At 41.5% G+C, this 27,824-nt stretch overlaps 1 protein-coding gene across 2 annotated transcripts in view; it reads right to left on the reverse strand.

The window, feature by feature from the left end:
* The window catches only part of PRKG1 (protein kinase cGMP-dependent 1), a gene marked incomplete at its 5' end in the record, with an annotated part of 513,851 nt that overhangs the window by 309,728 nt on the left and 176,299 nt on the right, over positions 1-27,824 (reverse strand). For both annotated transcript variants that reach the window (XM_082311201.1, XM_082311200.1), the window contains one exon: positions 8,447-8,560. In XM_082311201.1, the coding sequence (XP_082167327.1) occupies positions 8,447-8,560 (114 nt within the window). The remainder of the gene's footprint in view (positions 1-8,446; positions 8,561-27,824) is intronic.

The raw sequence follows: 27,824 nt of genomic DNA on the forward strand, positions 1-27,824 counted from the left end.
GTATCTGAAGGAGAGGAAGGTTATTCTGTGCAACAGGAACATGTTATATGCAGGATACGATCCCAGACTGTGAGACTATATTCAGTGGCCTGAATGCAGCTATTCACAGCTTTTTGTACATCTGCAGTCTACCCCAGACATCATCCAGGGACAAAGAGATACAGCTCAGGGTCTACAGGGGACTCATGGCTTTCCAGAGGGCAGCCAGGCTACCAGGCTACCTGGCTACCACAGCTACATTTGGGCTGAATCACTCCCTCCACTCCAGCTTTACCATGTAGCAGACCAGCCTTAGAATTGCACACGATGCCTAAACCCCCAGGTGTTATACGGGAGCTGCTCTTGACAGCATGTGTGATGAACACTGTTCAAGAATTTTACTGGGCCGAGTAGTTTTACAAACCTTTATTTCTCCAGGTATTCAACCTCATTAGAAAATAAAACTAGCATTCAAGTCTTCTCCTTGCTCCGTTCTGTAAATTTACCTACAAAAAGTTTTCAAGTCTCATTCCTAATGTTGTCTCTTAATTTAAATTGATTTGTAAGTGTTCCAGGTACTAATTTATAATACCTTTTCTAAAACTTAAAAGTAGGTGCTGAAGGAAGAGTTACAGAAAACGAGTACTCCAAGACTAAAACTTTAAAGCTATTCTACAATTAACTAGTAAATAATCTAAATAAGGAGAGGAAAACTAAGAGATTCATGGGATGCTGCTGCATTTGTTTCCTGCCCTCTTTCCAACACATTGGCATGCACACCAAAATACTGTACTGAAGCAGTTTCTCTTTGATTTTACAGGAACGTTATGTTTCACAGACTCCCAATAAAAGCCATCCACCACGCTTTAGCATCTTTCTTCCATTCCTGCCTCCAAGACAGACTGCAGTGTCTTCACTGAGGAAAATCGCTCAACTGGCTCCAGAAGTCATCACCGCTTTCTGTCTCTCTGATCTAATGAGCGCTGCTAGAAAAGACAACTCACATCGATGTCTCTCCTCTGAAGCATCTGCAGGTGAGCCAATAAAGGTAATAGCAATACTAAACCAACTACAGGGACCCAGGGGAAAACTCCAGCTACTGGGTAAGCACTGTGACAAAACTAATCTAGAATAAGTTTTATAGGGGGGGAAGAAAAAGATAAACATTCAGTTTAAAAAAAAGGTAAAAAAAGGAAAACAAACAATTCCAGTCAAATGAGCCACATAAAAAGATGTAAGGAAAAAACCGCCTAAACTGCAACACTTTCCACCCTGAAAAGACTGACAAAATGCTGAAGATGCCGAAGGCAGGCAAACTAAACAAACCATATTGTTAATAAAAAACCAAACAAAATCCAAAGAAAAGGAAAAAAGAAAAAAGTTCATTTGAATTAAAAGCACTAATTAAAATACTTTGAGAGACAAGGCAGATTTTTTCCAGCACAACGGCAACGCAAACACCCCAACGGTGAGCGCATTTAAGAAAGCAGCAAGCAAGAGCTACGGATTTCCTGTTTTTAATAACAGCTCAAATCAAAGAAAGAAAATCCACACTGACTATTTCTGGAGGCAGGGCCAGTGCTTTATAACCCAGCAGAGTCACATAGCAGCTGCACTCATCCCTCACTTGTTCTTCAGCTCAAATTGCAGTTGCTCCTAACCCAGGAACTTCAGTGTGTTTCAACACAGTAGCCTTGAAATTAAAACACTGATCCAATAAAATGGGATAGATAAAGCGTTTCTTCAGAGAATCAAATAATAGGTTGCCAGAGCTTGCACCTTCCTTATTTAGAAGTAATTTTTTATTTCAGTCTCATGATTCTTAGGAACTGGTTATATGGGACTTTCTTTCCTTTCAGACCTTTTATGTTAGAAATACTGAAAGGGGGAAAAAAGAACAAAGACTGAAACTTTCAAATTTTGGGTCATAGCGTTTAAGTCAGAATAAGACACTACCTCTCCTTCTGTGTTACCAGGGGTAGAAAATGTAATGTACAGCAGAAAGCATCTATTTGCCAGATAGGATTGGTAACTTTCTATACTAAAGACTTCTCGGTGGTGAAAGCCTGTGTTCCTCAAACTCCTGAAGCAGTAAGGATCAAACCCTCCTGTCCAAAAAATCCTGAAATAATAATCAGAAGTCAATATGCACAGCTGGGGGGGGGGGGGGGGGGGGGGAAGGTCACACACAGAAATGGGAGAAACAAAGTATATGCAATGCAGTTCTGCAAGCTCATGACCTCTTCAAAACGCAAAGCAGTAAAGTGCTGCTTACAAATAGACCACCAAGTAGCCCCATATCTGCTCCTTCACAGCCTCATCGCTCCCTGAACCAGCTTTCTCTGTAAGACCATCAGCATCATTCTCACTCATCATTGGAAAACATGTCTTTCCCCTGCCAATTATTTTTGATGGTACCTTGCTTGCAATATTTTGCTCAGCTTTGCTGCACCACCAGAAACGAGCTGAAGTTCACATGATTGAAAATAAGTCAAAAGAAAGGTCAGGATAAGCAATAACCTTAAAGCTTTTGTACAGATAGTCAGAATTGCCACAGCTCTCAGAATTGATGCGGTGACTTGAATCTTGAGGCACCAGAACGGCATCAAGATGAAAAAAAAAAAATCACTGTATGGGAAGGAAACCAGTTTTAGCACTGACTTGATACTTAACCACACCCAAAACCAAATCCAAATTTATTTTCTTTCTCTCAGTCATTTTATTTCCATTTCCACATGAAAAGCACAGTTCAAAGGAACAAGCTGCCTTGGCTGGTTTCTACAGTCAACAGCAAGCTGCAGCGCCTGAAATGCCCCAAACTGTACCAGAATTTGTCCATCAAGTACATAGCCTGGCTTCTGGACCTTCTTATTTTCACTCAGAAAAGATGTATGTGTAGAGAAGAACGACAACATATCATTTCACACCAGGGTTGTGTCAGGTGGGTGCTTTCCTGCATGCCACCAGGCAGGACACAGCATGCCCGACCTTGGACTGAAACCTTCCATGGTTGGTCATTCCTGTCTACACCATGCCACTGTACTCCTTACTGTTTAAAAATAACTAATAATCCAGGAAGTGTCAAAACACACCAAGATAAATCATTCCCTATTTCCTCTTTTTTGCCCTGTTTCCATAACCAGCTCTTATTTTTGCCATTGAGGTCAGCAAGCCTGTTGATGTTTCAGGTACACAATGAACCCAGGTGTTGTATGAATTCTTCATTTTGCTCTTCCCATCTCAGACTATTCTCTCTTTGATTAGACTGTCTCTTGGTTAAAATTTCACTGCCCTGTGCTGCATGGCCAGGACCTCCCTACGCTTGTATCTCCTGAGCCACAGAGATACCATACTGAAGATGCTCCTGCCTACTGAACGAGAAGAAGGGAAAAAAAGTTCTGCTACATGTTGTCTGTTATCCTCAACATCATTTTCTCCTGTTGTCTTTCCCTTGAAGGAATAATCCTATTCTACTTTGTCACATTACCTGGCAAAAACCGTAAAGGTCAGAAAAAAAATACAGGCAGTGCAAGGGAGAGTTTAAATTACTTTCTCCAGGGATATATACATTTATCCCCCACTAGGCACACCAGACTGATCTGCAACCTGATCATCTCTGGCTTGACCAACCTGGGTTTCATACCTATAAGTAATATCAGAAAGGTTGTAATCCAATGGCTGAGTATCTAAAGTCAACTTCTTTCTGACATATGTGATTGTTTTAAGAAGAGCTGAACAAACTTTACCTGAGCTCCCATAATTCTTAGAAGAGAACATACGAATGCAACATCCTTCTCAAAGGCTTTTATGAGTCTCTGCAGTTTTCACTGGCAACTGACTGTTGCTTTATTTATATTGCAAATTATCCACGTTACCAAGCTCCTTGTAAAGTTAGGGTAATTTCTGGAGCTGCAGCTAGCAAGCTAGGGAATTATTTTCATAGCACTCCATTAAAAAAAAAACAGTAGTTGAAAATTCAAACTCAACCAAGCTTGGCACCAAATTGATAAAATACTGCCTTAATCACACTATGCGGCACTGAGCTTTGTACCATTAGCATTGCTGATAACACCCTTAGTTTCACCAGAAAAAAGGTTTACATAATTTACAGTTTAACAACTTCAGCTTGTGCCTTCTTTTTTTCACTAATATTGTTTTCCTAAAAACATGGACTGGTGTTGAGTATAACACCACTGAAACCAGCAGCCTTGCATCAAGATGTTTTTGTGGGAAGTTTTTATTAGAATTTTGCCCCCAAGAGAACATAATTTCAGATGCTAAGGCCACCTCTCAAATAAATACAATATCGCTAGTGCATGATTTCCTTTCACAAAATCAGTGCTCCCCAAAACTGCCTGCAAAAATACTACTTAACTCTGCTCATCAGATTATTCTTTAAGAGGAATGAGAACTACTGCACAATATTAACAGCAAATAAATTTCCACATACTACGAAGATCTTTTGTGCTATCAAATGAAGAATTACAAAGTTTTATATACAAACTGAATTCAACTGGGGTCTTTTTTATCCTTTTTGGTTTTTTTCTGACATCTCATAGTTCCTTCTATCACCCATGTTACTAATAAACAAAACCACATTTGAATTTTAATACATTTTTGCTTCTTTCAGACTCTTGTGATAACACACTTGGAAATCCTGTTTGCTTGCCAATGAGCAAGACAAAATCTTTTCTTGGTGTACAAGAAAGATTCCTAATTAACGGAGCTAATATTGAGCTGGGTGGTGTGGGTAGAGCCAAGGTGCACCTGCACATCTCTTGTCCAGCCTCCTTTACCATCACTAGACTCTTGCGCTAATGCTATACCCGCGGACAGGAAGAGAAGGGCAGCAGGCTCCCAACCTCAGCAAGCCACGATGTTTGCCTAGGTGCTAACAGGCAACCAACGCAGAGATTTCAGCCTGTTATTAACCTACATAGGTGGCAGCGAGTTACAGGGAGAAAGTAGTCAGCCAGAGCAGAGGTAAACAAAAACAACAACAAAAACACAGCATATTTTTAATATTTGGATCACATGCTGAGTTTGCAATCTCCTACAGAGCGAGCACCAGCTGAAGTGCCCGTGTAGACTAATGCAGCGAGTAATGACACTAAAAACTTTATTATTTACAAAGCCAAAGCAAGAGTACACGTACAAGCGAGTTACAGCAAGAGATGTCAACACAGCTGACACATCATTACAGCCCAAAGGCACTGTTGAGCTTCACACTATCATAATGCATCCTTCATTGAGTCTTTGCTGCAACTTCATTTTTCAAAAAGAAATACTTAACGTCCTTGTAACGAAGTATTGGCAGGCACATCAAAAACCACTTCTGACACTCTGGAGGTAATGGAAATCTATCTCCTGAAAATTGGGAAGCCCTGGCTTAAAGTGTTTCTCTAAATGAAAGCTGGATGATGCCCCTTGACATATCTTCACCACCTCCAGCATCAGTGTTGACTGGGTGTCTATTCTCATTACAATTATCAACTGTTCATTTCTTCTGAAATAAACCTTTTAATGATCAAAGTTATCATCAGACTTAATGGAATATTTACTAGCATTCACCTTTCTAGAGATTTATAACATTTATTTATCATTTAGTCAAAAGAACAAACAGATGTTTGAAGCTGTCTGTTAGCAGCAGCAGCAACGATTGAAGTCAGTAATGTGCCCTAAATTGATCCGCACACCTCCCAGACCTCTGTTCAGTTAGGTCTAGCTGAAATGGTTCCCCGAAGTCCAGCTGTGACCTTGCGTGCCACTGTACTTGAAAGGATATAAAGCCAATTACAATCACAACTGCTACTTACTTGTGCAATTGTAAGAGAGAAAATACCTAAAAGTCACTTGCTGGTGTTGGAAACAAGATTACATGCCCGACAGCTGCCGGCAGAAGAAGACGCATAATTATCATAATTTTACGATGCCGGTGGGAAAAGAACAGAGTATAACAACGAATGAAGACACCTCTTTCTTGAAGAAAGATCTCTCTGAGGACGATTACAGCAGTGACCTTACTACTGCCCCCAATTTAACCAGGAAAAAAGGATTCGGTAAAATTAAGTGCCAAGTGGCAAGCTGGAAGTTTGCTCAAGAGAAGAGACTTAGTAGATGAGAAAGCACGTAATAGCAAAACTGATAGTAAAAACTGCTGCCAGTATTATTTCCTGTTGGAGTCACTTGTACAAACAGGTTGAAATGGACACAAGAACAGTCTGACTATGCAGGATTACATGATGTAGTGCTCATGGTACCACTGGATCAGGACCCTTTTAGCACTGCATTTCTAAAAGGAACTAAACAATAACCATCCACTCATTTCCTTTTCTAAGATTCGACCATCTCCCCCTCTTTCCAACTTTATATAACTGTATTATCACATAAGCCTGCAGCTTATCTGAATTCATCGCCATCACCAATCCCCCAAACCTTTAAGTGGACAGAAAAACAGGCTGTACAGCTACATGGATAATGCAACTACAGGGCAGGAAGGTATGGGGAGGAGAGGGTGGATCAAGACCCGCTTCCCATTCATGCTCATATTCTCCTTGGTGGACTAGGGGGAAGGAGATAGAGTATCTTATAGAAGAGCAGCACAACACACTGTCTGAAGCAGCCCGGAGGTCTCTGGGGCTGGGGCTGTCTCTGTGGGGCTGGGTGCAACTTGTGCAATATGCACATTTGCTACATCATTTGGGATTACTCCAAAGCATTTACTAATCATTTGGACTACTCCGAAGCATAAGCTGTGTCACTGATGAACTGACTTTCTCGCAGCCCAGAAAGCCAACCGTATCCTGGGCTGCATCAAAAGAAGCGTGGCCAGCAGGTCGAGGGAGAGGATTCTGCCCCCTGCTCTGCTCTGGTGAGACCCCACCTGGAGCACTGCATCCAGCTCTGAAGTCCTCAGCACAGGAAGGACATGGACCTGTTGGAGCAGGTCCAGAGGAGGGCCACAAAAATGATCAGAGGGATGGAACACCTCTCCTGTGAGGAAAGGCTGGAAGAGCTGGGGTTGTTCAGCCTGGAGAAGAGAAGGCTGCGGGGAGACCTTACTGCAGCCTTTCAGTACTTAAAGGGGGCCTACAAGAAAGATGAGGACAGACATTCTAGCAGGGCCAGTAGTGATAGGACAAGGGGCAATGGTTTTAAACTAAAAGAGGGTAGATTCAGACTAGCTATAAGGAAGAAATTTTTGACGATGAGGGTGGTGAGACACTGGAACAGGTTGCCCAGGGAGGTGGTAGATGCCCCATCCCTGGAAACATTCAAGGTCAGGTTGGATGGGGCTCTGAGCAACCTGATCTAGTTGAAGATGTCCCTGCCCATTGCAGGGGGGAGGGACTAGATGACCTTCAAAGGTCCCTTCCATCCCAAAGCATTCTATGATTCTATGACTATGTTGTAGCCAAGGATCTACCTGCAATAAACGTACTTGTAAAAAGGCAAGTTTTGTGCAGGTGAAAATAGAGTACATCAGTCACATTCTTTAGGATTATGGAGAACAGCATGTTCTTCACAAAAAAATCTAGTTATCTTTTCCGGTTTTGTCATTTCTGCCTATTTGTTCTCTCTCTTTTTGAAGCAAAATTAGGTATTTCTAAAAGGCTTTCTTCTGAACAGGGACTCACATGCCTCATTATTTTGGTACCACTTGTTTGTCTTTGTACTATTCTATTCCATCTGTACCCTTCTAACTTCTCCCCCACAGCATCTTATACCACAGAACTATTTATCATCTCCTATAAAATCTCTCTGTTTAAGATGTCACCATAAACTCTTATCCCTCAAGATCAAGGAGGACTATAATATCACGTACTCTAAATCTCAACTATTAATCTAAATTTAAATAAAAACATATTTATGTTGTACGTAGCAAAGTGATTTCCCTCTACTTATTGTACAACCCAGGCTTTTCTCCAAAACATTCATAAAAGAAACCAGATTACAGGAGAAGCGCCAAAGACTTAGAGCAGGAGATCAGTGCCATCCAGGTTTTTTCCCCCCATTTTGTTTAGTCAGTTTAGGGGAAAAACAATGACTTGTCCTGAAAAAATACATAAGCTTTACTTACAGAGTTCCCCTTGAAGACTTAAACTTAACAAGGGTCAGATATGGTCTTCTAAGCAACACCCATATCATGAGATTCAGCAGGAATCATAAGAAAAGCTATGGTATTAGCTACAGGCTCATATGCATAAGGTAGCATCAACTGCTCTATTAATATAGGAGATTCCCTCCAGGAACAAACCTGAGCCAAAGAATCTGGTGAAGCACTTCTTTTCCATCTTCTTCCTGCTCACAGTGGCTAAATTCTATACTATAATCCATGCCATAAAGAGTTTAATTACTTAAGAAAGTGGAACATCTAACAGAGGCTGCAGCTCCAAAGGAGAGATGAGAAGAACCCTACTTCCCAACCAAATCCCAAGGCAACATCAAAGTTCACAAATGATCTTACTTTTGACAGTTGCTGTTCGGGTGCAGTTGTAGAGGATGGCTAACTCCCCAAAGACTTTGCCAGGTCCCATGGTGCACAGCTTCACGCCTTCTTTTGTCACTTCAACCTTCCCATCTGTAAGAAAGAAAAAAAAGACCATCTTAAAAGGGAAAGTTCTTTCAGACTTAAGTTTTAAAAAGTATTCGACTATACTGTGAAAAAAACCACCAGGAGTCCTACAACTTGAAAACCAATTAAATGTATTATGAAAGAGAGTGCATAAACACAGAAAAAGGTTAAAAACCACCTTTGCATATATAAGCTTTCAACGCTTGAGTTTTCTTAGAGGAATATCTGTACAGTCAGGAAATACTAGTACACTAAGCTCAATGTGAACTTTGTTTCATGTATTACACTTTCAGGTGAAATTTTCTCCAATTTTTGTGTTAAAAAAGGAAAAGATTTAGGTCTTTAACACCACACGTGAAAACCACAGAGTAATTTTGCTCATTTTCACTGAGAAACTAATCCCCGAGAACACTCATCCATGAATAACACAGCTATTATCAAAAGGAAAATTACTTTGACCCATGGCCATTATTTAATTCCCATCTCAGCGTACCTTTCCTTTTTGAACATTTCATCATATGAGAGCAAGTCTGCTTTATCTGCTTACCAATACTGTACCAGGAGGAGACACAGGAGGGGAATTTAAAAGCAAAGGTTGAATGGAAAGAAAGCAGCGCAGGGCCAATCTCAGGGTTTCAAAGGACATCTGAGGAACAAGAGCCAGGAGAAGGGAAGGAATTTAAGATGGCCCCACCACCTCGTGCACACACAAAAGTGATGCCACGACAAGAAGCAGAGTACACGCGTGGGGGGGAACGTGGGGTTATCGTGCCTGCGACCACCATTTAGGCTGTAACAAAAAGTGCAAGACAGAAAAGTGAGAATTTCAAATGTTATCAGTCACTAAAAAGCCTCCTCTCACCCCGAACTGGGAAGCAGATGGTTAAGGAATCCTGCTCCACCAGCCCCCAGGTCATCACTGACTTGCTCTCTGTGGGTCTGTATGTGGCAAGAGGGAACGTCAGCACTTACTGGCTCTTACCCGTCCTACGGCTATCTCATAGAATCATAGCATAGTTTGGGCTGGAAGGGATCTTTAAAGGTCATCTAGTCCAACCCCTCTGCGATGAGCAGGGACATCTTCAACTAGTTTATGGTGCTCAGAACCCCATCCAACCTGACCTTGAATGTTTCCAGGGATGGGGCATTTACCACCTCTCTGGGCAAGCCGTCCCAGTCTTTCATCACCCTCATTGTAAAAAATTTCTTCCTTATATCCAGTCTGAATCTACCCTCTTTTAGTTTAAAACCCTTGTCCTATCTGCATTTGTATGTCCAAATATTTGAGATATATATATATATATATATATATATATATGTATAGGGACGGGTTGCCCAGAGAGGTGGTAGATGCCCCAAAATATATATATATATATATTTGATACCAAACTGGGTCTCAAACGCTTGCAAAAATCAATAATGCCAATTAATCTCAAAAGAGATTATACAACCCTACCTCCTGCAGAGGGAATCCAGAGGTACTCACCACAAAGCAAAACCACCATCACAAATAGAAACTTCTCCTACATAATATACACACTCTAAAACACAGTTCTGTCAGCCCTATGTATACACGTGTAAATCTACACCACTATACCCACGATACCCCTCAAAGCAAGAATGACTCCAGTCTAGCCTTGCTACTCTACCAAAACGACACACCAACAAGAAAAATCAAACTTTGAAGACTCTGAAATAAGCGTAGACACCATATACCTACTAGACACATAACAAGGTAATTCAAATTGAGCAGAAAACTTCAAATATTTCCATAGCAGAATAAAGAAAGAGGGTAACATTACATAGAGGTGAACAGAAGAAGGTACTTTATTAAGGCAAAGCCAACTTTAAAGGGTGCCTTTAAAGGGCACAAAGTATTTTGGAGGGAGAGAGGTCTTACATTGTCTGGTGGAACAGATCAAGATCTATTGCTGATTAAAAATATTAAATTAAAAAAAAATCTTGTTATTTATGAAACTAAAAATTACTGTTTGATAAATGTCATGACCTAAAGGTTATCTGGCCTGTGGGTATGTAAAGATTGCAGCAGTGTATTCTGTAATACAGAAGCACAGACCGTTGGCGGGGGGTGGTGTTTATTAAAATTGCTTTATTGCAAGTTACTACTAATAAGGAAGTGTGTCTACATATATATATACACATACATATAATGCTACTATAAAATTACTACCAGAAAGCAAGTATAGATTTCAATATTAACAGTCTCTCTAAAATTATCACTAGTAAAGCAGCAAATATACCTATGATTGATTACTTATACAAGTACATAAATACAGAGATACATCCACACACACACATACATAAGGAGGACACAATGCCATTTCCTTTGGGAGATGCTGGCCACTTACAGTGGGCTGGCAGTCGCAGCATGCACAGCTCTGAGGCTCCCATCGTGGCAGGGAGAAATACATAGGATGGCAATGTGTAAAGGCAAAGGGGAGTATAAGGATATGGCATCCGTCATGTTGAGTATTAATACTAGCCATTGACACTGCACAGTTAGCACCCATCAAAGGTCTGCCAAGAATGCATTCACCTATATTCACACAGTAAAGCCATCACAGAAATACTAAAATATGCAATGTAATACTTCAGGGCTAATAAGTAACCCTCAGAATTAAATTCTGAGGTTGCTGATTTATTGTTAGCTTCAAATGGACCCCAATTCCACTCCTTGTATTGGCTAACTTTCCTTTAAAAGTAAATTTATTTTTTATTATTATTTTTATAAATGTTTGATTCATTTGTTCATAGTAAGTATCAATCTAATATGAAGCACAAACCCAGACATTTATCTCAAGAATGAGCAAAATCAACCTTTACTGGTGCCTTACACACTTCAGAGACTCCTAAATGATTTCGAAGAATACATTTCTTTTTTAATAGAACTGAGTTTCATCAGAGCTGAAATGGGGATATTTCTGCAAAAAGCTCTACAACAAATATCTGCAAAGGGAATGAGTTTACCTCACTTTTAGCTCATGGAGTCGTAACCAGTTCCAGAGAAAAGACAGCCAAATCAGAACAGTAATGCACAAATAGATCACATTATTCAAAACTGGTTTGAGATACGTCTCACTGCTCAAGATGTCATCTGTTGCTTCCCAAAGCAATCCGTGCTGACCATTCATCTTTGTAAAAAAGCTACATATATTCCCATATCCCATTTATTTTCTTATAAGGACTTAAAAATAAGAAGCTGGGTTCTGATTCTTACAGCTCAGTGGGTTTTTTTTCGGGGGAAGCACTTCTCACCGTATTAAAAATTTAAGTGGCTCACTCATGATCATGCATGATTACAAGTCAATACTTCATCATCCACAGATGGTCTCCAAGGGTTAAGAGTAAGAGGAGATGAAAATCCCCACAAGGGAGTGACGATGCTGGAAAGGACTGCCTTGGGGTTGGAAAGAGCTCACTGGACTAATACACAAAAATATTAGCTCAGCTCCAATCAATTTACAGCCTATTTTTCACATGTACAAAATTGAGCTCTCGTCGCCGTACCTTGATGACAAATTCCTGCCTGATTATGGCAAAGGACTTCGACATTTGAGATGGAAAACACAATATTGCACAGATTATTTTACTACAGTCTTCATGACCTTTTTACTGCATCAACCATTTCCCCCAGTATACAAGAAGCATATTGGTGATGAAATTAAAATGCTCATTTAAGAAGCATGGAGAATATTTCCCAGCACAATATTGTGGATACAGGCAAGAATATGTAAGATCACGTTCTACAAAAACAAAACCAAAGCAAACTAATTTCACTTACAGAAGAGGGGGTCAGCTTCCAAAAGGAAGACGTTATTTACATTTGTATGTAGTTATCCCACCACCCACTGTCACCTTTGAGTTTCAAGCAGCAGCTACAGAGTTGAGCAGAAAATTGTAAGCTTCAGGAAATCCTTGGGCAAGCAAATTGCTCAAATTCAATATACTTTCTGTTTTACAGCAAACCCAAAAAGCCATTGACATTAAGTGAAATATTATAGTTAAAATTTCTCATGACCCAAGATGGTGTAAGGGTTTGGATATTAGTCAGAAAAAAAGACAACAAGCATTTGTTTTGATTAATTCAATAAGGATTTTCTATATGGGAACTGCTCAAATTTGGAGGCAGTTACCAATAACTATTCTTAACTGCTTAGCAATTTAAAAGTGCTTTGTTTACATAAAACCAAGAATTATCTAAATGCTCATTTAACATTTGCATTCAAATTAGTTTTGTTCCTAGTAAAGACGTTTGAAGCATAGATTGCAGAGAAGACACACAAGACTCTGGGTGCATTTCTTGCTACAAAACCCGACTCTTCCAGAAGTATAATGTGAAATGATGCACAGGCCTTGTTTGTCAAAACAAAACCAAAACTTGCTTTTTTGAAAGCTAAAGAATATTAATTCCATATGCAGTCATTTAAAAGCATTTTCTACCGGTTCTGCTAAAGAAGTGTTTTGATTCCAGCGCCCGTTTCTTATTTTGCAAATTTGAATATAAAGTTACTACTCACAGATGAAATGGCTATTATAAAATTTCTCCTGTTTCTACTTGAAACAATCAGAAGGAATGCAATAATGTGACAATGACAGAAATGACGTTTTTTCAGAAAAGCCTCCCTAAATCAGTTTGAACATGAAAGTAACCTCTGTACATGCAAAGCACTGATGAAACTCTTCACGCAGACCCACAGCGTTCTTCAACAGGAAGGTTTCACTCGTAGGAAGGCGAGCAATGCCTTAGCGAGGCTGTCTTTTATATTCCCGCCTTGTGACTGAATGGCAGCTCTGGGTTAGTCCCAAGTGACCTTCTTGCTACCAAAAGGCAGTGCCTTGGCACTGGGGATGCATTACTATTGCAAACAGCAGCTCACAATGGCACCGCTTCTGCCCCCACGCTAAGCCCAGGGCACAAAGTCCACCGCAGCCTGGTCCACCTCTGCACCGCAAGTAACCCAAGTTAAAGTTACTGGGTTAAAGTAACTGGGTTAAAGTACACTGTCTTTCCCCACTGCCCCTCCTAGTTTTTAACAGGGTGCCATAGGGTTGTCCTCGAAAGGCTCCCTTGCAAGAACAAGCTGCTCCTTGATCTCAAGCTTCACAACCACTGGACACAGCCGAATAGAAGAGCTTCAGGAATGAACCGACTGGTTCAAGAGGTGATCAGAGCGCAAGAAGCCACTTGAGTAACCTTTGCCTTGGTCCACCACCACCAGCTACAAGGCTCTGCTCTGCAGAGGCCCAACTCTGCTGCTCTTTCTCCCCTTTTCCAAAGCTCTGCATTGCTTCTGATACCAGAGCTGAGCAGCTCCCCCGTCGTCCTCAGACAGCTGTATTCTTCTACCAAGCTACAAAACAGTCCGTGAGAGACTTCATTAGACAATCTCAGCTGCTGCAGGAGAAAATAGATCTATTTTTTTCCGAAGTACATAAAAGAAAGATTGAACAGGACAGTAGCCTGAGGAAGGCTGGAATTGAAAGGCGAAGGTATTCGATCTGTGACACTACAGCAAGAGAAGAGATATGGGTGGGCTGCTTCTCTTTCAGTACCGTTTAGTAATAAATGTGCTGTTTAATTACAATTTATTGTACTGGAGAAAGTCCCTCATTCTCCTGTTGTGTAATTAAGCAATCTGGAACATTAAACACCTAACAATAAACTCGCCAGACCGTGAGCCAAATTCACCTCTCATGGAAATAAAGGGTCTAACACAGCTATAAACAGAAGGAATTTTACCTGTTTTCTTTTCCTAGCTGGCAGCATACACAGTGCAGTTTTCCATGTAGGAAATAAATTGGTTTCTTTCATGTATCAACCAGATAAAGAAACCAAAAGAAATGCAATACAATATTGATCAGTTAATGGAGATAAATTTGCAACTTCCTTTGACATCTCCGTAAAGCAAATACTAAATAATGCAAGTGATGCGTTACTCGAGGCAAGAAGAAAAGACTGGAAAATGCTGCGCTTCTGCCGAAGTATTGAGCATTATTGAATTCAACGTTGATATTTAATTTACGGCTGAGCTGATTTTGTGAAGCTTTAGTTTGCATCCAAACTATGCATTTTTATGTCAGCTGTAAGAAACTATTCCATACTGATGGAGGACAATGCAAGTTATTTTTCACATAGACAGAGCATAAAAGAAAATAAAAATCTCTGTGTCTTCTCTAGCATGTAAGACCTATCAAAAGTAAAGGCTGGCAGCTGTATTTTGGTGGCTATACTTTGGATTCCCTTCAAGTCCCTATTCTTCTCCATTCCCACACGGACAAAATATGCCCTGATATCATCTGACTGATGAGTTATTTCATTAATGGTCCTACAAGCAGTGAAATGGTGTAGAGAACTGCTAGAGGAAAACAACGAGATGTCTCAAACAGCCTGGGTGCTAACACCACAACGCAGAGCGACGGTCGCTGGGACCCAGGACCGGGCAGCCCCTGGAGCCAGGGTGAGGGAGGGAGCCCTGTGGAGGCAGGGCGGCCTTGCCTCGGCCCCATACCCCCGGGGCTGGGAAGCCTCCTGTCCCCCCCCCACACCTGCTGCCGGGGGGACAGCCCTGGTATCGCTCCTCTTGGCTTGACTGGTCACCCCTCTTAATTCCACCGGTATCTCTACCACTCCTGGAACTGGGACAAGAGAAGGTTCCAGAAGTCCAGAGACTGAAATCTATAGATAGGGCCTCTCGCTCTCTCTCGGGGGCTCTCTCCACTGAATACCCCCATTGGCAGGTCCAACGCTGGATCCAGGACTGCTGATTCTCCTTCCCTCTTTCATTCTTCCCCTCTCTCTCTTTCACTTCTCCTAAGGTTATTAAGCTGCTAAACTGTAGTTAAGAGTACTGCACAGCCTACCTCAATTTTCCATAAAGCCGCGTAGCTTAGCCGCATAGCTGGGGTAGATATAATCGTGAGAGGGTTGGTGGGTATCGAATATTTGTACTCCATCTCTGTCTCTATAAAAGCTTTCTACTGAAGCTGGTGTTTGTGTATGGACCGTGAGTGTTGGTCCACCTTAATCCACACCGAGAGGATTTGCGAATCCTGGTCACTCCTCCCCAGGTGGGACGTGACAAGTGGGCCTTTGCCATATCACGTTGGTGGTTTTGACGCATGCTTTCAGCAAGGCAAGTTTTATGAATCAATTCTCTGTCTCAAAGAGTGCCATCCATTTGGCTTTCTCACAATGAACATGAGAAGGTGACCGGTGTGAGGATACAGAACAGAATGATACCTCCAGAAGCCACCAGCCTGCTCCCAACAGAAACAGCTGCCAGAAGTCAGTTTAACCATGCATAATTCAAAATATTTTGCGTTTGGCAGATGCTCAGAAGTCTCAATTAAACAGGAGGCTCTTTGCTTCTTTTTTCCAGGCTCTGTTATTTGAATCACATCCCACCTTTGGCAAAAGAAATTTTTATGATGGAAATTTTCTACCCTCATTCCTTGGATTCAAAGACCTGCAACCTTCCCCTTTTATCCGCGTTTATTTTTTCCCCAGTGATCCTCCTGGACAATATGAGCTAAAGCCTTATCCTCATTCCTTCACACAAAATTTTTACGTAAATGCCATTCACCTAGGCATAAAATTTCCGCATTGCCAAACGCTTTGCCCTCTTTCCCATCCATTTTTTCACTTGTCAACCAGAACTCGCAACTTTTCTTAGCAGCTTGTAAATTAGCTGAGGAAACAGAAAATTATTTGTGGTAGGTGCAGCTAAATTCATCCATTCTTGCTGCCTCCTAATATATTCTTGGAACATTGTTTGCACTATTACTTGTGCTTAAATGCACTGTTCAACTCCAATAGATGCAACTCCTCCGAACAACGAACAGAAGCCTCATAGTAAGCATGATGTTCCTCTTCGGCAGCTACAAGTAAGTCCAGGCTGCTACCAGTAAAGCATTGCTTTGAAAAAAAACGAGTGTGTTACAAAAATAGCAGCCTCAAATCACCAGGATGATGTTGCACCCCACCACCAAGGGCAGCTCCATGAAAGCTCTGAAACAGCCAATTTCGCAGTTTTATACATAGAGCTTTTGGTTGTAACTCAAGACAGTTTGAAAACCGGAGTTGGTTTGCATGATTTCAGGGAGATGCACCAAGACTTTGGGAAAAGAAGCTTTTCCTATGAAATCCAAGAGGGAACAGCTTCCCTTGCTGCCCTGCTCCCCACCACACATTCCCCGAGCCCTCGGACCCTCGGCCAGAGCCCTGCTTTGGCAAATTAAACTCTACGTGCTAATTACATTGTAGTTGTAAATTTAACTGTGGAGCAATTAAAACTTTAATTGCTAAGTGGCTAGTTGACATCAGAGCCAGTCCGAGTGAGATTTGTTAATATTTTTGTTTGTTTCAAAATACAGACTGGTAATGGTCTGCATTATTCATGGGGTTGTTCCCAAGCCACTGTATGTCTTAACTGTGGTGGCTGTAGAGTATTACATTTCCTAATGAGAAATACTAACAATATTAAAAGTAAATCCATGATTTTTTTTTTTCTTAAAGCCCTTCTTAAAATAGGCCAACATTTAATTGCTCCTGGCTTGACTCCTTTCCCAGCCCCACATTTGCGGTGTCCGCCTAGATCGCAGTATCGCTATCCTGTGCTCAGGTGATGCAGTGAAAATAAAACCATGGGTGTCAGTGGGCACGGTTCACACCTCGAGGCTGCATTTCAGGAAGTAATGGAAATAGTCTATATCTGGAAAACGCTCTTATAAGCATTTGCCCTGAGAAGTTATTGCTCTTAGAAGTTATTGCATAACTTCCCCAGGATGCAAAGTTAAATACAGGTCATTGTAAGCATAGAAAAGTAAAAACACAGATGATTGAGGCATGTATGAACAAAGCAGGATCAATTTTACGAAAACTGCGTGCACTTGTCCTGTATAAAGCAGCAAAGCACCAGCAAAGCACACAGACCGTTCTTGTTTTGATGAGGACATTCGGTGCCTTCTCACTCTGAGTCCATCCAATTAAACATTAAATAACATCTCTGGCTCAACTGCATCCATGTTCCTCAAATAAATCAAACTATAAACTAAATTGCACTAATGTGACTCTCTCAATTAGTAGGATAATTTTTTCTCCCAATAATTAAATGGTCATTTTCTCTTTCCGGGCACAGAAGAAAACAGATTAAGTTGACTTGAGGAATCTGTCAGCCTGTGTGTAATTTATATAATGGGCAAAATTCTTGCAGTACGTTACCGACTCTCTCTTTCTCCTCCTGGCTTAGAGGCATGGGTGGAAAGCTACTTCCTATTTCAAGTCAAAGTCTTCCATGACTCCCAAGCCCAAACCAGTCCCTTAGTTTCTTATTTAAAGATAGAAGAATATCTAAGAGGATACCTCAGAATCCAAAGTGCATTTCTATACAGCATCAGGTTTCAGTAACATATACTTTCTTCTGTCTTCCAGTAAAGCCTTTAACATCAGGAATGGGGCAGCGACATTTGTAGCTTGTCTTTCTCTGTTTCTCCTCTGAGGTATAAACAGGAGACAACTGGAAGGCCTAATTCTTTACTTTCAATTGCATATGCTAGCAATGCCTTTGAGACATGGATAAGAGTAATCGGTTTTGTCATTATTCACATTATTGGTGCCTTTTTAAAAGGGACCCTTTAAAAAAAAAAAGGCAGGTTCTCCCAGGAGTACTGTAATTGTTTATTACACTTCCATGCAAGGTTTAAAAATAAAAACACTTTATATTGCAGAAATTCGGAAAATAACAAAGCGAGGTTCAGTGTGAGCTCACAAGTTCATTAGGATACAGATTTCATCACACAACTCCAAAATGACAGGAGGGGTGGGAGGGCGATTCCCACTTGATTCACTGCAGAATTCATGAATGACTATTCAATATTTTGTTTTGTCCATGCTGTTTCACACTTGGACTGCAGCTTTATTTATTGGATGCTATTCAAGACTTGCTCTGAAGGCAGAATAATTATTTGTAATTAGTTTTCTTTAGGAAATATCATTATGGGTCTGTAGATTTTCCTGAACAATACTGAATATATTTAAAAAATCATGCCCGAGATGAAGCAGGAGTTATCCCATCACATAGCAACAAGGGCATTAAGGTCAGAAGCACCCACTTTGGAGTGTCCAATAGAAAAGACTCAATTTTGAGTTTAATTTCATTTATTTTAGCAATACTTATCATATACACTTCGTATTCTGAAAGCTTAACTCTACCATCTTTAGATATAGCTTTCAAATATTCAGCACATCGGCAAATCATAGTTTCAGCTCAGCAAATGGGGAACTTTATTAAATCCAAATTTTCCACCACCAACTGGCCTCAGGCTTACTGGCATTCACCTGTGGCAGATGCCAAATGGAAACGAGTTGTCCCTGAAAGTAGCCAGCAGCTTCAAGCAGTGCCTTGTCTCCTTCTCCGGAAAGCTCATTTTCTCCAGGGTTTTACTGACAACAGCCTGCTTCATTATACACAGCTCCATGGATTACTCACAAACACAATCCATGTGAAGACAGTAATACATCTGCAGGTGGGGCAAAGAGGAGAAATAAGAAAACTAGGGGGGTGGTTAAAGCTGAGACAATGCTCTTGCACTCCTTGCTCACTCTGGAGCTGTATAATAGGAGGGATTTCTAGCCTGCCGTTTCAAAGCCCGGAGATGCGCACCAGTAATCTGCCTTAACGGGATGTCATTAATATCACAAGGTCAATGGTTATGAAGTTACAAAAAGGCGATGCGGCATTACAGCTAGTCATCAGCAACAGTAGGCTTTTTATAACCAAACCTCGCCAGCTGAGCTAACCCAGCAGCTCCTACCAACAGCAGGCTGCTTCCTTCCCTGTCCCACTTCCCATCACTTTCCCAGCAAGCTGCAAAGACCAGTTTTAGTCCCTTTGGTCCATGTCCCACCCCACCCCAGTATCCTTTCCCCAGCATCCCCTGCCCTCACCAAGCCAGAGCTCACCCTGAGCCTGTGCTACTTCTCAGCCCACGTACACGTGGGAACTGTAAGCTCTGATATGTTTATCCCTCACCCAAATTTGGGTAAGTTTTGACAGAAGAACTGTAATAAGGGGGAGAGAAAAAAAAAAATGCACATTTGGCCAAATTTTAAATCGTGTTCCAAAACATGGCAACATTGCAAATTGTTGCAGGAGTGTTTTGCATATGACCAAAAATATGATTTTTCCTTAGACGCCTCCCTGGAAAAGACTAAACAACTTTTGACGACATTTTTGAGAATTATTTCACTCTAAGCTGGCATCTGCAGCAGAAGCTTAAAGCTCAACCTTTTAAAGTTTTGCAAATGACAGGGAACTGAACGCAAGGCTCGATGTACCTGGTCAGTCTTGAGATTAATAACACTGCGGAGTCTCATCTGTAACATACTTACAAAAAGCCCTAAAGTAAGCTTTTACCTCTTTTTGCTTGTTAGATAAAATCTAACAAGAGGAAGGTAAATGAAGCAAGACATGAAGAGTTATGACTCTCAAACCTGCTGGCATAACCGGTGAAACTGCGACAAGTCCCTTCATATGCTCCAGGAAACCCTTTTTCAGTTGAACAAACTTATTTCACCTCCTATAAAACACTCTTGGAGATACAGTTTGAATCTGATGGACCACTGGCACAGTCTCCCCCAAGACTGCACATCGCCAGCTGCTCTGGGGCAGTGGAGAAGAGGGACCTGCTGGGCTCCCTGACCGGATAACCTTGTCTGGGGAGATTTCCAGTGCCAAGATTTATTTGGGGGAGTTAAGCAGAGAGGACAGACACCAGCCTTTCCAACATCAGCAGAAATCCATACTGCGATGTCCACAAGAGATATCCAAGAACCAGTCAGTATCTACCAACCCACGCTGCCCCACCTTGCCTCGCTGGTTGGGACCTGCTAGGAACATGGGGGGAGTTTTGTTGTGCCTTTTCAAAAATGACATGCTATGACTAGTTTTTGACGTTTGCTTTTAAGAAATAGTTTTGAAACTGTGCTTGAAACCGTGAATCAACGTGTGCAATCTCAGAGGCCTGAAGCAGTGAATAACAGTAACACTTCTTGGATATAAATCAAGACTTACTCTAGAGAAAGGATTACTGGAGATAAGAGCAGATCTTGCATCTGAGTTTCTACCCTGTCTGCAGAAATGTTTTGAAAAATAGGGAATGGAAATAAAGGTGATTGATTGCCAAAATCTGTAACAGCAGCCTAGGGGCAGAGAGGAGCTCGGAGGATTGAGAGCATCTGAATAAAGGATAAAGAAACTTCCTCTGGGCTTTAAAGGTAGGAATTAAAACCTAGATGAGAGGAAGGCAGGAAAGTGAAGCAAAGCATAGAGCACAAGCATACCCAGCAGTGCAGGGAGTAAGTATGCAGAGCAATGAGAGACAAAAGTGTGGCACGGCAGAGAGAAAACAACCCAGGTAAACACACATTGAGTTGGTTGGTGGAAGAGAGCTTTGGAAGCAATCAAAGCTGTCCCAAAAGTCAGCCTGTCTTAGACACCACCACACGGCAATGTAGCCTGTGGACATGCACAAATAAAGCAGCAAACAAGGCTGTTGGACAGAAAAGTAATGCTAGAGACGGCTTAACAGAACGAATGATCTGCCCAAAGCAATTCAAAGCAAGATTTCACCTTCAGAAAAGTAAAAGGGATGAACTGATACTGAAATACTCTGCCCGTGCAGAGATGTTAATTCTCAGCTACTTTCTCTTGTGACCTTCACAAGTGAACTCTGCAGCTGAAGCAAATTAAATGGGTATCTTCCACTTCCAGCCAGGTGGCTTCTGTCTGGGAGGATCTAAAACTTGGGCGTTTTTTTCTGTTAGCATGATTTTTGTTGTTTTTAAGGATTTTGTTAATAGTGGAACGTAGAGGACCCAGTCCCAAGTGGAGATACAGATCCTCGAACACAATATAACACATTTAAAAATATATACATATATATACACACATATATACATATATCCTCTCTTTCCAAGCTTAAATTCCAAGATCCTTACAACTGTAATATATATGTTCAGGGGGATGGATAGGTGACCTCCAGAAGTTCTTTCCAACCTCAATTATTCTGTGACTGTAAATTACTTACGATCTAAGGTTTGTTTCAACCTAAAGGTGTGCATGTAGGATTTTGTAACTTGCATTGGCAAGCACTGTATAATGAATTTGTTTGTTTTTAAAAAGCTGCTAGAGAAACCTCTTAAAGTAGGTTGTGAGTTGGCAAACAAAGATAACAAGGACTCAAGGAGATAGTTAGCTATTCAGCAGACAGAGAATATGAAAAAAATGCAATTAAAGTCAAATCAAATTTTGTCTTATATACAATATTGCTGGAGATTATTCAGATGTTTAAAAAAAATTAAGGAAAAAAACCACAGAAGAAACAAGAAGCCAGTTAGTACAGACAGGAAATGTTTGTCTGGGATAGATTTGTTACAGTCAGCGCAGAGAGTACTAACGAAGTATGGAGTCACACAGGTGCCTCGCAAGGCCATACACCTCCTCCCTTGGCTGTAAGTCATTAGCAGACACTTTTGGTCTGTGACAGCACTGTTAAACATCAGCATGAATTTCTTGTCTACCCTGCGCTGATTCTAGTTTCTTCCCCTCAACTGGAGGGCCTCCCAAAAAATTAACAAGTCTGCCTGAATCACTGAAGGTGCTCATAAAACAATGGACTTGGGTGCAGGTGGAAAGATACGCGGGCTCCTGAGTAGGATTCAACATGGCAGACTACGCTATTACTGATGTAACGACAGCAATAGTAGACCGCATTCATTGCATGGCTACAGAAACCTTACTACCCAAAGGATCAGCTGAAGGATTACAAACAACCCCACCTGATGCAGTTTGGGATAATTCGGGAAAGCAATATAAGTTTGCATAAATGTTTATCCCTGCTCTCAAAGCCCACAACCACTTAGGCCAATAGACAGGGTCTGGCACAGGATGCAACAAGACCTGTTGCTCCAGTCATGGAGCAGCACCTCCCCAAGCCCCGGCCAGCTGGATGTCAGGGGTAAGAGCAGCCACGGAGCCAGAAGGCGATGCACCAAGGCGCAGCAGAACAGCGCGAAGGGAGGCAGGGAGAGGGGACGGGTGCAGAGAGGCATATTTAGGGTATACATACATAAATATATATATAAAAAACATAGTCCTCCCTTAAACACTAAAGAATTCTTCACTGTCCCCCCACTGTACCAATAGTTAACGGCTGTACAGCACCCGTACAGAAACAACTTCAACATAAGAGGGTTTGTAGCTGCTAATTCAACACTTTCTCAATTTTCTAGTGGATAGCAGAGTGTACCAAGAAAAATGTCAATTGTGATTTACGTGTTTGGGGATTGCTCAGTTTGAGTTTCTGATTTTTGAGGAACTCAAACAGGTAAAGTAAAATTCAAGAGAACAGTTTTCCTGCAACCAGTGGGAGGTGCATGCAGGTCATGGTGGTGGTTCATCCTCATACACAGTTACCCCATTGCTTCTGAAACCTATATATGAAAAAAAAAAGTGATCAAAGAGAACAGATGAGTTTCATATTTATCCTAGATAAAATATTGAAAAGCCCGAATACTTTTCAGGGAACATTGGGTTTGCTTGTCTAATTTGACTCAGTCTTACCTCGATAAATAGTACGTTTCAAGCTCAAAAGCAAACAAACCCAACAACCTCAAACACAGATTGCTTTTCCCCTGAGCAGGTGATTTTGTGGAAGGATACAGTCCACTCTGCCAAGCTGCAATGTTTGTCTCAAATTCCCATTTTGGCTGAGTGGCTCTTAACCTGGAATTGGGACTGCGATGCCACAAGTGCAAATTGCCCCTTTTGGCACTCGAAGTCTCTTGTGAGCACAACCCATTGGTGCATCCGTACACTGATAGATATAACGAACAGGACTTTGCTGCGATGGGAGGTTTGCAGGAACTAGATTGCACTTCAAAAATAAATGCAGCCCGTGAGTAATTTCTTACCCTGACTTGCAGCAAACCCGTATGGTGCAAGAACGCCTCACAAGCCAGCTCGCCTTCGGGTACGGGGGCTTTCACATCAGGGTATTTATCAAAGATCCTTTTGGATAAATCCACACTTGAATATTTCTATACAAGATCTTGTTTCTTCAAGCTGTGCAACACAGTCTTTAGTAAATGGGCCACAGAAGCCCCTCAGGCAACCTTGAGTTTGGGTGGGAAGTGTAAACAGGCTCCAGCTACATTTTGAAACTCTTCAATAAATGACACACCACCTTTCAGAATAGTAAGAAACCTGTTTTATGATTTATAAAGAGGGGAGGAATCAAGAAGGCAGGTCCGTAACATGGCAGGTGGGCTGGGAGTTGGGTGAAAATGGATGGAGAGCACTGACCCCGAGGCCGGCTCTGCTCCCAGCGGTATGAGCATCTCTGGTTTATGACGGTCTCCAAACTGCATAGACTTAGTTGTCCAAAAAACAAAGCAAAAGACAAGAAAATTTACACTCATCTTCAGGGTCTCCATAACAACACTCCTGTTACTGATGTATTTCAAATGCTGAGAAACCCTGATTTATTTTTTTTTCCTTAGGCCTTCTAAGACACTTAGTTAACTTCATCTCTCTTAAAACACTGAGATGTTTTCTCTGTTGAATACACTGAGAAAAGACATATTTTGTTCACCTGCCCTAAACAGCTGTTAGATTATCCTATCCAAATTCATTTTCTAGTTACAATCCTCCTCCCATGCTCTTTAGAGCTCTGGCTTTCATTTCCTGGCTTTTCAAAATATTTTGGAAGTATTTCAAAATGTTAGCCAAAAAAAAAGGTTCAAGCTATAAATGTGTAAAACACTGGAAGTGACCGATTTTAATTTATTGTTTTAATTAAAATGAAAACCAGACTTCTTTTTGTGGTGTGATAAGTGATAGTGGGACATGTAATCGTTGCAATCTCTTATTAAACACAACAGAACAAAACCAGAGGTTGAGATCCCTTTGAACAGAAGTAACATCATTTCCTTTTCTCCCTTTTTACCCATGATAATCATGTGCTTGAAAGGCAATGATAAAAGAACACATACATTAAAAAAAAAAAAAAAAAGAGAGACAGGCACTTCATACGTAAGTTGGAAATCCACAAAAATAAGAAAAGACTAAAATTGAAAAAATTTACACACCAGGAATATTTTACACTCTATTATACACGTGTATACCCATGTATACTACCATGTATAATGCCACATTCTGAATACTGTTTAGAACATACAATTCAATTGACTGCCAAACACCTGTAGTTCTGAATGGAAATCACATTTGTAAAGAAAAAATTATTCAAGGGAAGTCCTGGATGAGTAGCTCTTCCAGCCTCTTATACTGGCCACATCCTTGAAAGACACTTTGTGGGGCTAAAACATGCTCCATGGAGCAAGTGCAAAGGCCCACTGGGCTCAGAAGTACCTTGACATCAGCCAGACAACATACACACCCTTCTCAGTTCTGATCTCAGAGTTAAGAAAACAAAGTTTGTCCCCAAATTACAAGTTTTCTGGCTTAACACAGAGGTAGCTGAAGGACCAGAAGCGTTCAAACCCCTGAGCCCCATATAAAGACGCAGATCAGAGGACAGAGGTCCGTGCCAGATGAGGAGGTATGTACCCTTCACCTACAGCTAGCAGAAGACTGAGCGTGAACCAGTCCAAAAATACTCAAGACCTGAACCAAGTTTCAAGGTAGAGACCCTGCAATAACCAGGAGAGTCTCTACCTCTTTCAGGTAGTACCACAATAGCGTGGGGTTTTTATTAACTCAATTTTAGCTGGAGTCGTTCAAGCGCTACGATGCTATAATGCTTTTGAAGTGCACTGCACCATTAGCGATGTGGCATGTGCTGCTTTACTACCTCCCTTAACTCCTTACTATGGATGTTAAACAACTCGTGGAGAACCGTATGGATAATCCACCTGGGGGACATCTGGAGATTAAGACTTATTTGGTCCTTCCAGCCCATACTTCTTGGCTGAGGAGTGAGACCAGAGCCAGCCTGGGCCATCTGCCTTCGCCTCTGCAGCTCTCTACCTGCCTGATGGTCACTGGTGGCAAGTAACATGAAGGACTCCAGCCTGAGCATGTGATGTTTGTGCAGGATCCATCCCTGGAGGTTTTTACGACCAGATGGGACAAAGCCCCAAGCAGCCAGCTCTGACCCCAGAGCTTGCTTGAGCAGAAAGCTGCACTGGAGACCTCCTAAGGTCCCTTCTGACCTAAAGTATCCTACAAGCCTATCTTCTTCCTCTATCTATAAAAAGAAGAGGAGCTAAGAGGGCTGTACAATTATATTATTACCGTTACTAACTAAAGATGCACATTTGAAGGGAAAAAAACAAGTATTCTTGGTATTTCCATTGTTACTGTCTTTGGAAATGTGGCACCTTATCACACAGTGCTATGGGTGCCAAGTAACAGTAAGTCTACATATACGACTACAAACCTCACATTCACAAAGCACAACTCCTCTCCCCCCTATTTTCCATGTTTTACTGGTAAATAAATACCTGGGATGAGGCCCCCTTCATGGGCCTGGGAGCTGGAAGGAAAGCTCAGACCACAGCCTGAGCCAACAGGCAAAGTTCTCAGTTGAGTGACTCGGATGAAGCAGGAAAAGGTCTCAAGTAAATCAATGTTTTCAGCTGACATTCGCAATGAGCCCAGGTTTCTGAGTTACACAGAACCAGTAGCATTTTGGTGTTTTCATTTCTTGTCAAGACACAAGAGGTTTTGAATAGTTGATCAATAAAACTTAGTAGCATTTTTGACAGCAAAGTGTTACTGATAAAATAGGCACTTCAAAATTTTACTCTTTTTTTTTTCCCCTAAGGCAAAAAGTGAACAATTTCTCCTGAAAACAAATCCTTTTCCATTTAACAAAAATAATTCTCTACCAATAGGGGCACTGCTAGATTCCCAGCCACCTTCAAAACAAACTGAAGAATTTCCATTTGTTACTTCAAGCTTCTGAACTGGGAAAGCAGTTGACCAACACGCTGGGGTCACTCCTTGTTTTAGCTGGTTGCCAGCCCTTCCTAAATATCAGATACATGCTCAACCTTCCCCCAAGTCATGCTCTGCAGCAAGACCCTTGAGACAAGGAGATTGGGTGGTTAATGCCACAGACTTATCCGTTTTCATCTGCCAAGGCACACCGTGCTGGCATGATGACGGGCTCCTATCAAGCAGATGAGATCCTTGCAGGTACCGCAATGGGACTTCTCCTTATGCCACATCAGCATCAGCCTCCAGGAGAGGCACGTACAGCAGTAATGCTGTTCTCTTCAAGCTTTACGCATAAGGCTTCTCTACTGTATGAGTGAATACAGTAATGAATGGAGCTGTTTTACATCTTGGCAGGTGAGAATATTCTTGCTACACCTCCGGCTGGTATTCAATCACTTTACAGAAAGGAGTGAAATGATCTAGAGACTCTCCACTGATCTGAGGCAGAAACATCTGCTGAAAACAAAACCATCTGATTCACTGAACAGAGCAAGGTTAGCAGGAGGAGAGAGCTGCAGCCAGCCACGCATTCAAGAAAAGGGCTATCACTGGTAATGCAACGCAGGGAAATACGCTATTGGAGCAAAGCGAGATGGCAGAGGTTTTTTTGCTATGAGCCTGAACACCTCTCAGCTCTGTAAACAGGGAAAGAAATGTGCAGTGAGGGGACTTGGGAGCTGTTCCCCTTCCAGTTTCTATACTGCAGCCTCACAGGGAGATGAATGCCTGTTATTTAGTTATTTTAGACAGTTATTTAGTCTACTTTGCACTGAGAAGACTCCTAACTCTGATTTAAGACCACAAAAGCACCTTATGGGTGAAGAAAGGACAGTTTATAGCTTTTTTCTGCTAGGGAGAGAGGGGAAAATAGCATCACTGTCTCAGCACAAATTTTATAAAAAATGTCAAGTGTGTCATAAACCATCAAGAACAATCAAGAAGAAAACCAGGATATGAAAAAACCAACGGTAGCAACCAAACCGCTGACTCCTCAGAGACCTTCACATGCCTGGAGGATTCAGGTTTCAACATAAACTTGTGGAGGACACATACCTAATAATGACTTCCACTTGTTTAACAGATTTTGCTCCTGTACTGCCCAGCGTCATTTCCCAAATTCACTCTCTGTTTATACTGCAAATGAGCATAGCTCTCGAATCTCCATGGCTATCCAGAGCTTTTCAGCTGACAGGGCTGTTTCCTTCTGCAGCATACAAGCACAGCTCTAA

This window comes from Platalea leucorodia (genome assembly GCF_965183815.1).
Source record: "Platalea leucorodia genome assembly, chromosome: 4".
Classification (NCBI taxonomy): Eukaryota; Metazoa; Chordata; class Aves; order Pelecaniformes; family Threskiornithidae; genus Platalea; species Platalea leucorodia.